At 35.7% G+C, this 12,915-nt stretch overlaps 1 protein-coding gene across 1 annotated transcript; it reads right to left on the bottom strand.

The window, feature by feature from the left end:
- Positions 1 to 2,098: 2,098 nt before the first annotated feature.
- LOC149593891 (kinesin-like protein KIF20A) lies at positions 2,099 to 2,810 on the bottom strand. The gene is made up of 2 exons (XM_089861652.1): positions 2,684 to 2,810; positions 2,099 to 2,559 (listed from the first exon to the last, which is right to left on the bottom strand). Exons 1-2 carry the CDS (start codon positions 2,808 to 2,810, stop codon positions 2,099 to 2,101), a joined length of 588 nt encoding a protein of 195 aa, XP_089717778.1.
- Between the last annotated feature and the right edge of the window lie 10,105 nt (positions 2,811 to 12,915).

Here is a 12,915-nt window from a genome sequence, read left to right as displayed (position 1 = left end):
TTACTGCTGCCCCCAAAGCCCATATGACTCGAGTGCACGTTCATAAACTTTTTCTACGTCAATCCCACAAAGACCCTATGAAGCATTCCTTCTTCAGGAGGACTATTCCCATCTGGAACTCCCTTCCTACCGACGTAGTCTCCCAGCCCACTCTCCCCCTCTTTAAATTTAAACTGCGCAGGTTTCTTAAAATTTAACTCGAATGAAGGGAAAGTCATCCACCACTCCCCATCTATTCTTTATTACTATTTAGTTACTTTATGTTAGTTCGATTGGAGCTGTAAGGCGTCATAGCCCTAGCTCGACAATTAAATGGAGCAAAAAAAACTTCTTGACCTAGGCCTAACTTTCTAGAATTTGACAAGCGGTTAGTTAGTTTTGTTAAGCCAATAAAGCTTTGCTGCAGGGATGCCAGATTTGAAAACCTTGAACGCGAAAAAATCAAATTGGAAACAAGCCCAAAAAACCACCAATCTATATTTCGAAAAGAAGCCCAAAAACTGACTAAGATCTAGACTACCCAGCCCAAAAACAAGCCAAAAATTTATCGTGAAAATTTGTAATTAGTTTTTCTTTTAGAAATTTCAATGGGTATTACATTCTGACACCATTTTTAAAACCCTAACAAAACGAAACCACTTTATTTAGCCATAAATTGACGAATTATAAGCTGCGCAAAAGGTTTGACAGTACCATTTGTCAGTTATTTGGGAATTTAATGATCTTCGCCTATTAGCGGTATTTTAAGTACAGAAAGCCAAAAAAACTCTTACAAGCCCAATAGATGCTTCAATAAATTTTCTATGGAAGTTGCAAATAGGAGTAAGGATCTTACGCGAGGACAGGAGATGCAGCTTCGAGGCAGAATAGACAACAAATTCATCTTTGTGCTTATGAAGAACGCGTCGTCTGCTACTCATTCTGGAATCTGGAGTGAGATATTGAAGAAAAACTCTAAATATGTAAACTTCAAGCGCAAGACTTAAATCGTGCAATACCTGTTGCATTCCCGAATGCAATTGACATTTAATAAAAGGAATATTGATCAACACTGGTAGAAATAAAAATGTTCTGTGACATGAGCATATACGTATACAAATTTAATAAATATTTAGATAGTTCAACCCTTTTTGAAATGTACCATTAAGATTCCCTACAAAAAATTCGGAATTACCAAAACAATGGTGTCAGCCTCAGGCCATTAATGGAATTGAATGGACTCCAAAAAAAGACATTTGCGGTGATCATTTTTGTCAAGTTGACTATCACGAAAGCTCAAAAATACATATACCACTATCGGTTAATGCAGTTCCTTCTCTGTTTTTACTAGAATCTAGCAATTTACTTTCATTATCATAAGCGCTTTCTAAACATTTACTATCTATATTACGAAGTTATAGCAGACGCCATAGCCCACAGTAACAAATATGTATTTTTTAAGTGAAATAGATAAAGTTATCCGTCCGTCCCATAATTTCAAAAACGATGGTCCCGCGAAAACCCGATATCCAAATAGAACTCTAAAAGAATATATGTTCTGAACTCAATGGCTACTATCCCTAACCGGAAGTTACAAGAAAATTGGACCAAATATCAGTTTTGGTCCAATAAATTGGGGGAATGAAGAGGGGAATCAAGGAATAATTCGGAACATGAAGTTGGCGATAAAAATACATGGGAAACACGGTTTGTGAACAATCCCTAGCCTTAGTTAATCCATGCAACATAAGCCAATTTGAAAATAAATAGAATTATTTAAAATTCATCGTTTATTAGGCCTATATAAAATTGTTAAAATACATTTCGCTGACTACTATTTCGTTACTGATTAGCCTCAAACAATTAATTAAATTAAAATTAAAATGAAATTAAAAGTTTTTTAAAAACAGTGTTAAGAATTAAATTAAAAGTTTTTTAAAAACAGTGTTAAGAATTAAATTAAAAGTTTTTTAAAAACAGTGTTAAAAATTAAATTAAAAGTTTTATAAAAAACAGTTAAAAATTATTGCATTATCAGAGCTAATATCATCACCCTAATTAATTAAAAATTTAAAAATTAATTACAAATTTAAAAATTAATTAAAAATTTAAAAATTAATTAAAAATTAATTAAAAATTCAGGAATTCCAGCAATAAGAGTCTCTTTGATCACTCTCTGGGCTCTTTGATCTTCGGGAGTCAATTCTTCAATCATAGCGGAAGAAACAGGTTGATATCTTGGGAATTTCATCTGGTGATCTTTTAGGACGTGGAAAATAACCTCCAAGGCATTAGGTATAACACCTGGATTTTGAGGAGAGCCTTGGAGGGTGTGGGTTTTCCCCGAATTTGTGGCTCCATAGGCAAAAACCAGGCAGTTTTTGCCATTGACGAATTCTTGAACGGTACCATCAACAACTTTCAAGAAGAAATCTTGCTGGCACGTATCAGGGCCAAAAATCTTTGTGAACGTAAATTTTCTGTTGCGGCGGTCAGAGTCCCGAGAATTGTTTTTGAAGGTCGCTGAAGAGACGGGGCTTTTAGAAACACGTCTTTGTTTGACAGCACCTCCATGCACGTCTGGAATGAAAATAGAGGCTTGTATTAACACATTAAACAATATGGCTAATGATTATAAGTTTTCACTGCCATAACCGCAGCTTTTTGCTTTTTCGCTAACTTTAATCTTTACATACCTCATTACTGTTATCAGATTTTTCATTGGCAGTTAACGGTCGTATCCGTAAAAAGGTATCCATAATTTTGTGTTGTAAAGGGGACTTTGTGGTTAAGTTCTTGCGAATGGTAATCCTGTCCTGATCACCAGCCATCGTAATTAAAAAATTTAAAATTTATGAGTTAAAATAATAAAAGCAATAAAAACAATAAAAGCAATAAAAACAATAAAAGCAATAAAAACAATAAAAGCAATAAAAATAATAAAACCCCTTCAATACGAATCCCAACCACACTTTGAATACCAACCGTCCACAACGTCTTTTTATAGTTAAAAATCTGGAGCAAGGCACCCTAGATAAAATAACGGCTCGAGCGCGCTTATTTTTTTTCAACCCAAAAGTGAATTTTTGTTTGCCAATTTTCGCCAGTAGAGGTGCTCGTTTTCAATTGTATTTTCGCGCCAAAACGGGAATTTAAACGGGAGTCAGACCAAGATGGTGGGCTGAAACGCGCAAATGAGGCCAGGATTTTCTAGGTAAGTTTCATTATTATTAATAAATTATACAAAACAACTATAAATATTTCTTTAGTTTTATGAGATACACTCACATTTCATATATACTAAAAACAATTTATAAGAAATAAAACTTTTTAACATAACTATAGTTTATTTATGAAAGCATGCTGTTGTCAGGGCTAAAAGTAATTTGTTAACCGAAGATAGCTTTTTCTATTATTAATTATTATTAATTACTACTAATTATATTATTTTTCGATGTAGATTTCTAAGCACAAAACATAGTAGAGTTCCTATATCACACGTCAGAATGGTTATGTGCATTGTGCCAAATTGTAAACAAAAGGAATGCAAAGGAAAGAAACACCTTCTAGATGAGCAGCATGCAATTAGCTTTCATTCTTTTCCTAAAGATGAGACTAGGAAGGCTAAATGGATAAGTGAAATATTTGGTGAAGACATAACTCAATATCAAAAGTGGATAGAGTCTGAAGGTGTTGCTAAAGTTTGCAGTAAACACTAAGAAATCAGATTTTAGTATTTCTACTAAACACAAGCGATTGTTAGTCTCGGCAATTCCAACAACAACTAGGACTAGGAGCGACTATTTAAAAAACACTATTTTTTTTCAAGAACATGAAAACAATGCTGAATTTCAAGAAGCAACTGCTGTATATGTATAAAAGTATCTCGTGTTAAAATGTATCAAATGATCTCATGTGTTAAAATGTATAAAATGATCTCATGTGTTAAAATGTATAAAATGATCTCATGTGTTAAAATGTATCAAATGATCTCATGTGTTAAAATGTAGAAAATGATCTCATGTGTTAAAATGTAGAATATGATCTCATGTGTTAAAATATATAAAATGATCTCGTGTTAAAATGTATAAAATTATCCCATGTGTTAAAACTGAAAGCATAAAATTGTCTCATGGGTTAAAAAAATTACAAATAAAGTTTTTTAAACCTTAAAAAATATACAGGGTGTTTCTGGAAAGTCTGGCACAAATTAACAGGCATGTTCCTTGGGTCAAAAAGAGTCCGAAAGGTCCTATGACGTTTTGGGGTAAAGCGCTTCGTTGCGACGTTATGGGCTCTCAAAAGTAGGCCGAAAAACAAGGAGATTTTGCAGAATTATAGCACTAGTATTGTGGTTTTGACCCAATTGTTTTCGATTATTGAGCATAAGGCAATGATCGAAATAAGTTCAAACCTAGTGGAAGACCGTGAACGTGTTAAGCGGCCAAAAGTGTTAATCCCTTTGTTTTTATTAATGATTGTAATTAAAGGTAATTGAAGTAGCTCAGATATCGGTTACTTGTTTTTTCAGATGTACTGGTAACTGACCAGTCTTTTATTCTTCTTTTCAATTAGACACATAACTTTTACAATAATTCGAATGAACCCCTTAAATTTTACAATAATTCGAATGAACCCCTTAAATTTTACAATAATTCGAATGAACCCCTTAAATTTTACAATAATTCGAATGAACCCCTTAAATTTTACAATAATTCGAATGAACCCCATTACATTTACAATAATTCGAATGAACCCCATTACATTTACAATAATTCGAATGAACCCCATTACATTTACAATAATTCAAATCGAACCCCATTACTTATACAATAATTCTAATGAACCTCATTACTTTTACAATAATTCGAATCGAACCCCATTACTTTTACAGTAATTCGAATGAAACCCAATTACATTGTTCTACAAAAATTTTCAAAATGGGCACCATCAACGTTTAAGCAAACTTGCGCGCGTCGATTGAAAGATTCACGAACACGTTCGAAGATTTCTGGCGTGTTACAGATGCTATCACATCCATCAATTATCCTTTGTCGTAAGCCTTCGACATCGCGAACTTCACTTCGGTATACCAAGTCCTTGAGAAGGCCCCAAAGAAAAAAATCGCATGGGTTGATATCGGGAGATCTTGCTGGCCACGCAACAGTTCCGCCTCGACCTATCCACCTCCGAGGAAACGCGACATCAAGATATGCTCTAACTTGAAGACTAAAATGGGGCGGTGTGCCATAGTGCATGAACCACATTATTTGTCGCAGTCGTAACGGTACGTCTTTTGATAATTTTCGAATATGATCCAACAACCAGTACCAGGAACGTCGGGCGGCAATTGGCCGTTAACCATGTACTCGTCTGGAAAATCCTTCAAGAACATCAGTTCCACCCATACCATTTGCAAAAGGTACAATCTTTAAATGAAGCTGATTATCCGAGACGGGTCGATTTCTGCCAGTGGTTTGTGGCACGGGTAAATGACTTAGACTTTCCGTGTACTTTGCTAGTTTCCGACGAGGCCAATTTCTCGCGTGACGGGATACTTAATTTACATAACTATCACGAGTGGAAGCAACAAAACCCGCACGCGACCACTGTCATGAAACATCAAGTTCAGTTTAGTTAGAAAGTCTGGTGCGGAATTGTAGGAGATAATTTAATTGGACCTTACTTTTTGCAACCGAGGCTAAATGGGTGGGCGTAATTGACCTTTCTGCGTGACAATTTACCGGAGCTTTTAGAAGACGTACCGTTACGACTGCGACAAATAATGCGGTTCATGCACGATGGCGCACCGCCCCATATTAGTCTTCAAGTTAGAGCATATCTTTATGTCGCGTTTCCCCGGAGGTGGATAGGTCGAGGCGGAACTGTTGCGTGGCCAGCAAGATCTCCCTATCTCAACCCATGCGATTTTTTCTTTGGGGCCATCTCAAGGACTTGGTATACCGAAGTGAAGTTCGCGATGTCGAAGACTTGCGACAAGCGATAATTGATGGATGTGATAGCATCCGTAACACGCCAGAAATCTTCGAACGTGTTCGTGAATCTTTCAAACGACGCGCGCAAGTTTGCTTAAACGTTTATGGTGCCCATTTTGAACAATTTTTGTAGAACAATGTAATTGGGTTTCATTCGAATTATTGTAAAAGTAATGGGGTTCATTAGAATTATTGTAAAAGTAATGTGGTTCGATTCGAATTATTGTAAATGTAATGGGTTCGATTCGAATTATTGTAAATGTAATGGGGTCGATTCGAATTATTGTAAATGTAATGGGTTCGATTCGAATTATTGTAAATGTAATGGGTTCGATTCAAATTATTGTAAAATTAATGGAATCGATTCGATTTATTGTAAAATTTAAGGGGTTCAGGGGCGATCCCTTGGGGGGGACAGGGGGGGAGGCTCCCCCCCTAAAATTTTGTCGAGTTGGCAAATTGATGCTCACTTGGCAAAATGAAGCTCAGGGAAATTGAAAATGGACCTAAAAGGCCAGGGAAAAATATTTTGGAGTGAAATTGAAATTCTGGAAAACAGTATCAGAGTGACCGGAATCAGAGATTTGAGCAGAGCCAAAAAATCGCGAAGCTCGCTTCGCTCGCTCCGAATAACTTTAATGGGATTCTATTCAAACAAAATAGTCTTCTTATATCTATAACAATAACGACTCTTGTCAAAATGATTCAAGTAAATTTACAATATTCATTGTACGAGGGAGCATTTGATCTCATTATATCAACTTATAGACACTTTTATAAAGTCTTTAATTACAAACAGAAGTCCGAATTAAGGAAATCAGTGAAGTGCTTTGCTTTGAAAGAGTGTTGACAACATAGTAAGATTTTACCCGAGCCAGCTCTTTTAAGTATCTTCATTTAGTAACTTTTAGTTACTTTCGGTTCACTATTTTTAAAATAATTAGTCACTTTTTCACTTACCAGTAAATTATTATCCTATAATTTCAACAATTTTATATAATAACTAGTTTCAAAGTCTATGTTCGCCATGTGAGTTATTGCAAATGGTCAGGGAAACTTGATGAATTTGATCAGGGAAACTTGATGAATTTGATCAGGGAAACTTGATGAATTTGATCAGGGAAACTTGACGAATTTGATCAGGGAAACTTGACGAATTTGATCAGGGAAACTAGATGAATTTGATCAGGGAAACTTGATGAATTTGATCAGGGAAACTTGATGAATTTGATCAGGGAAACTTGATGAATTTGATCAGGGAAACTTGATGAATTTGATCAGGGAAACTTGATGAATTTGATCAGGGAAACTTGATAAATTTGATCAGGGAAACTTGATGAATTTCGTCGGGGAAGTTTGATGAATTTCGTCCGGGAAGTTTGATGAATTTCGTCGGGGAAGTTTGATAAATTTAGTCGGGGAAATTTGATAAATTTAGTCGGGGAAATTTGATAAATTTAGTCAAGGATTTTCAATCCAAAACTATTTTACGAAACAGAGTAACATGATACTACATTACTACGTGTCGCTTGGCAAATATTTGGTTTCAAGTTGGCAAAATTTGGTGGGCTCCCCCCCCCCCCCAAAACCTTGTTCCTTCGGAACGCCCCTGAAGGGGTTCTTTCAATTTATTGTAAAATTTAAGGGGTTCATTCGATTTATAGTAAAATTTAAGGGGTTCATTCGATTTATTGTAAAATTTAAGGGGTTCATTCGAATTATTGTAAAGTAATGTGTCTAATTGAAATAAAGAATAAAAGACTGGTCAGTTACCAGTACATCTGAACAAACAAGTAACCGATATCTGAGCTACTTTCCTTACCTTTAATTACAATCATTAATAAAAACAAAGGGATTAACACTTTTGGCCGTTTAACACGTTCACGGTCTTCCACTAGGTTTGAACTTATTTCGATCATTGCCTTATGCTCAATAATCGAAAACAATTGGGTCAAAACCACAATACTAGTGCTATAATTCAGCAAAATCTCCTAGTTTTTCGGCCTACTTTTAAGAGCCCATAACGTCGCAACGGAGCGCTTTACCCCAAAACGTCTTAGGACCTTTCGGACTCCTTTTGACCCAAGGAACATGCCTGTTAATTTGTGCCACACTTTCCAGAAACACCCTGTATAAAGTTATTGAATATTATCACCTTTGAGCTGTCCGTTACTTTCTAAGTTTCTACTGCTTCAAAAGTTCGCGCCTTTAAATTAATGAATTGTAACGCCATCTTGGTATGAGATGGCCCTTTTCTATACAAGCTCCTGCCGCCCCTTACTAGAGCAGCGTGCACCAGCCGTTATTTTATCTAGGGTGCCTTGTCTGGAGGCACCAAAGAGAATTTAGAAGGGGAGCGGAAGGGGTGGTTTGGAATCTAGCGCAACGTCGTCTGCTAAAGTTTGAAACTAATAGCGTTTTCCTTTGGGGCGGCTTTGGGTCCTCGCGGAGCACTCCCAAGGAGCAATAAAATTGGTAGTAGTAGTTTCCAGCTTCGTTAAACACTGGAAGGAAATGAGGTTTACTTGGGAGGTGACGGAAGGGGTGTGGGGGTCAAGTCACCTCCGGCGGAGTGCGGACACGGGGCAGTCGGCACCTATAGGGTGGGATCGCCGACATGTGTCGTATTCCCTCAAAATTTGCCGCCCAGAAGCTTGGCTTACAGGAGTGCGCCGCACTCCCGGCCAACTTAAACTTAGTTTTATAATATAAAAACTATTTTCCTCTCGATATAAATTCTTACTAATTTGACAAAGACTTTTTTATAAAAAAAAAACCCACATCCCCTCGTTTCATCTGAGTTCCACTCCAGCACCTTAGAGTATATTTTATCTATGCCCTATTCTCATTGGTTAACATATTCGTGTGGCTCGTGCCTCCAGACAGAATTTAGAAGGGGAGTGGAAGACCCCCCCTTTGACGTGATGAAGCCCAAACAAGTTGTCGGGTTGAGCTTTTTGGGGTAGGTGAGTTTCCGGTCAAATGTTCTAAAATCTCTCTGTTACAAACGCGTCATACCGGAAATCGACCTGCCTAGATAACGTTTAGCAGCATAGATATTATCTATGTTAGCAGACGACGTTGCGCCTGATTCCAAACCACCCCTTCCGCTCCCCTTCTAAATTCTCTTTGGTGCCTCCAGATTTTTAACTATAAAAAGACGTTGTGGACGGTTGGTATTCACAGTGTGGTTCGGATTCGTTTTTATTGCTTTTATTATTTTAATAATTAGTGATTTTATTTTAATCAATAATTCAGTTCGAGTTTTTCTCGTTTTATTTGTTTTAGTCAAAGTTAGTTTTAATCGGTAAGTTTGCTAACGTTTTGGGAAATATGGGATAAATTCAGGCTTGGACAAGTTAACAAAGATGATTCAAGCGCAATGTTGATAATTTTACTGTGAACAGTGATTTAAATCATTTAAAATTTTGTTTCGTAGAGCACGCACACTATCATGTCTGGTCTGGAGCAGCTGGATGACGTTGACCGTGACTTCAAACGTTACTATCAACTTAAAAGGGAAGCCAGAATGTTGGTGAAAGAGTTCAAGTATAAAATGGCACTGGTGAAATTGCAGCAACTTTTAATTTAATTTTTAACTGTTTTTAAAAAACTTTTAATTTAATTTTTAACTGTTTTTAAAAAACTTTTAATTTAATTTTTAACTGTTTTTAAAAAACTTTTAATTTAATTTTTAACTGTTTTTAAAAAACTTTTAATTTCATTTTTAACTGTTTTTAAAAAACTTTTAATTTCATTTTCAACTGTTTTTATAAAACTTTTCATTTAATTTTTAACTGTATCAAATTAGTCAATCCTTTTACGATAAACTGTATCCCTATCAGAAAGAGGGCATATTTTTAACTGTTTTTAAGAAACTTTTAATTTAATTTTTAACTGTTTTTAAAAACGCTCCTCGTTTAATGTGTCCCCCCCGATGAGGAAAACTTCGACGCAACCATGAACTCTTTACGTTTTGCTCAAAAAGTAAATAATTGCAAAATTTAGTAATAAAAAATTTCTATAAAAATATATATATTTAAACTTTTAAAAAATTTATTATACAATTGTCAAAAAAATTTAAAATTTTTTAACGGATTTTAAAAAAGTCTTAAATTGTCACAAATTAAATGTTTTAACGGATTTTCAATAAATATTCACTCAATTTTGAATTTTCAGTCTATATTTGGTCTATACTTGATGAGTGGCTTAAAGCGCGCCGCGTTTTAGGGTAGAAATGAAGTAAAATAAAACTTTTGTAGACAAGTTGGGAATCCAAAATAAACCTCTCCGAGCCGAGACGAATTTACTTTATAAACACAGGTCTACCAGCATATGAGAAAAACCGGAAATACATAGTTCAAATTGGCGAAATATTGCCAAGGTCTTTAGCAAAGGCTTAAGCGTTTAACAATTTCCTTTGTATCCTCAATTATTCTAATGAGAACCTAAAATGTATCACTGAAGGGTGTATTTTACTTTCGGCTCACTCTGAACCGTTAACACCTCCTATAAGAGTAGGCGAAACAAGGTCATTTCTAGTTTAAATCTTATTTCACAGACCCAATCGTTTCAGCACTTGTGGATAAATGAAGAATTAACACCCATATTATCTAATGAATATAAGAAATGCGATTACACTATATATATAAATATAGTAAAGCTGAATTAAAAAGTAAACACCAAATTTGAAATGTTAATATCAAAAGATGTTCTTGGAATATTAAGATGAAACAGAGCTTTATAGCTACACAACTACTTAAAGAATCGTAATGCCGAAAAATATTTAAAATATTTCCATTTAATATTCTGCAAAAAGGAAATGTTATCGTTTTGTAAGAGATCTTATCATCCTACTCGCTTTATATTAACTTTGATGTGCGTGTAGTGTTTCGATGCGGATGCAATCTTCATTACTCGTTCTATATAAACTCTCACTTGTGTCATTACATAGAAATAAGTTTATCTTAAATAATTAAATATAAATGATATTAATTATTTTTATCGCCAGTAAATAACTTTAAAAATAGTTAAATCGTTTAAAATAAAGTTGTTCCTATTATCTTTCGAAACTTTGCTAATATTGACGTTTAAAGTGAAGGGTACCCCTCTTGCCCGCTTTCTTCAAATTTTGGGGTATATATACGATTCGTTTCCATTATAATAGTAGATAAAAACGCATTCGCGTGAACCGATGGTGGAAGCCCTGCCATTGGGAGGCTAGACGTTTCTCGTAACCCTAGCCGATCGCCGCGTATATCTTAAAACCAAACGATAACGATGGAGAAGAAGCCGGAATGGACAAAGACCTGATGATGGTGGTGCATAGAAGCTGGTGTCAATGTGGGATTGACGAAGAACAGAAGAAGGTGGTGCTTAGAAGCTGGTGTCAATGTGGATGTGCTTACGAGCCAGCAACTACAGGCTAGTGTCCATGTGGGATGGACAAAGACTAGCAGATTGTGGTCCTTAGAAGCCAGTTAGTAAAGACTGGTGTTGGTAGATGAATGGCCAAATTTCCGTGAACCGCGAACGCGTTCCGGAAATCGGGTATTTGTTTGCTCCGATTTGTAAACTGCGAACGCGGTTACGTGGGGTCTGACAGACAGACACACAGACAGACACACACACAGACAGACACACAGATAGACAGACACGGCCGGTGTAATACCTCTCCGTGACATACGTCACTCGGAGAGGTAAAAAACTGTAAGGGTGGGCGAATACTTGTGTAAAACGAATAATTCGATTGAATAACGAGACGAATAACCGTCTCGTTATTCGTTTGAACCCATTTTTACTATTCCAACGAATATTAAAAACTGACTTTACTATTCGATAAATATTCGACAACCAATTTCGCAAAGGGCCAAGGCCTAACTCCACTATTTTAAGTACCAACATGTGTACAAAATGTCAAATATTAACCCCTATAAAAATACTTTCACTAAAAGCATAGTCATTTTCATTTGGAATAAATATTTTTATAAAAAATGTGTACTAAGTTACTAACAACCTCCTTTAGTACTAATTATAAATATCTTGACACAAAAATCGAGTTAAATTTAAAATTAATCATCAATTAATAACGAAATACTTTAAATTAACGCTATAAGGAATACTAACCCTTTAAACTTAAACATATCCCTTTAAAACAAACTGAAAAGAAATTCACGGTTTCCAAAAATAACTACAATGAAAGAGGAAATAGCCAATCAAATTTGACAGCGAACTTTCTAGAACTATCCTATACCACAGTATCCACAGCGCAAAATGAAATACCTAGCAACGAAAACTTTTTCCAAGAATCCAGAAAAATACTACGCTTATTTAGACCCCCAAGCAACGAGACCTTGAGTCACTATCCTGGATTCCTGGGACCTGGCCCGAGAAACTTCTAGAAGATTTTTTTTTAACCCTTAAACTGACCAATCCGTATTGGGTCCCAAAACAAAAAGTTTTGCCTATTCGTTGATAACACGAATCCGCCCGGCTACGTCATAAATATGGTCCACTATTCGCCAAACCAAAGTCAATCAACAAACGTCATTGTCCCAGAGATCTTCGCAAGAAACTACAAGTTATATATACAGGGTTCGTACAACTTTTGGAAAACAAATTTCCCTGAGATTTCCAGGTTTTTCCCCATATACTTCCCTGAATTTACCAAGTTATTCCCCTATATGGAGTATCCTATGGAGCAAATGGTGTAGCCGTCTTTTGACTTCGGCCACTCTAAATTTATTGTGTCCCGGTGTTAATTGGAGTGGTGTTGTTATTTCGATTTTTTCTATTGGGAGAGCTAATTTCGGCGGACTGAAACACCGCGGATTCGAGTGGTTTCGGCTAACTATGATCGGCGTATTTCGCGAACTAAAAATGATTACGAGTCGTTTAACTAAAAATTGTCTTTATTTATTCTAAAATTCTAAACTGGTAG

This window comes from Phalangium opilio, unplaced genomic scaffold, assembly GCF_054372755.1.
Source record: "Phalangium opilio isolate 3A_F unplaced genomic scaffold, DU_Popi_V2 ptg000483l_1, whole genome shotgun sequence".
NCBI classification, from domain to species: domain Eukaryota; kingdom Metazoa; phylum Arthropoda; class Arachnida; order Opiliones; family Phalangiidae; genus Phalangium; species Phalangium opilio.
The sequence above is the reverse complement of the archived record's forward strand: the minus strand, read 5'-3'. Positions and strand labels throughout refer to the sequence as shown.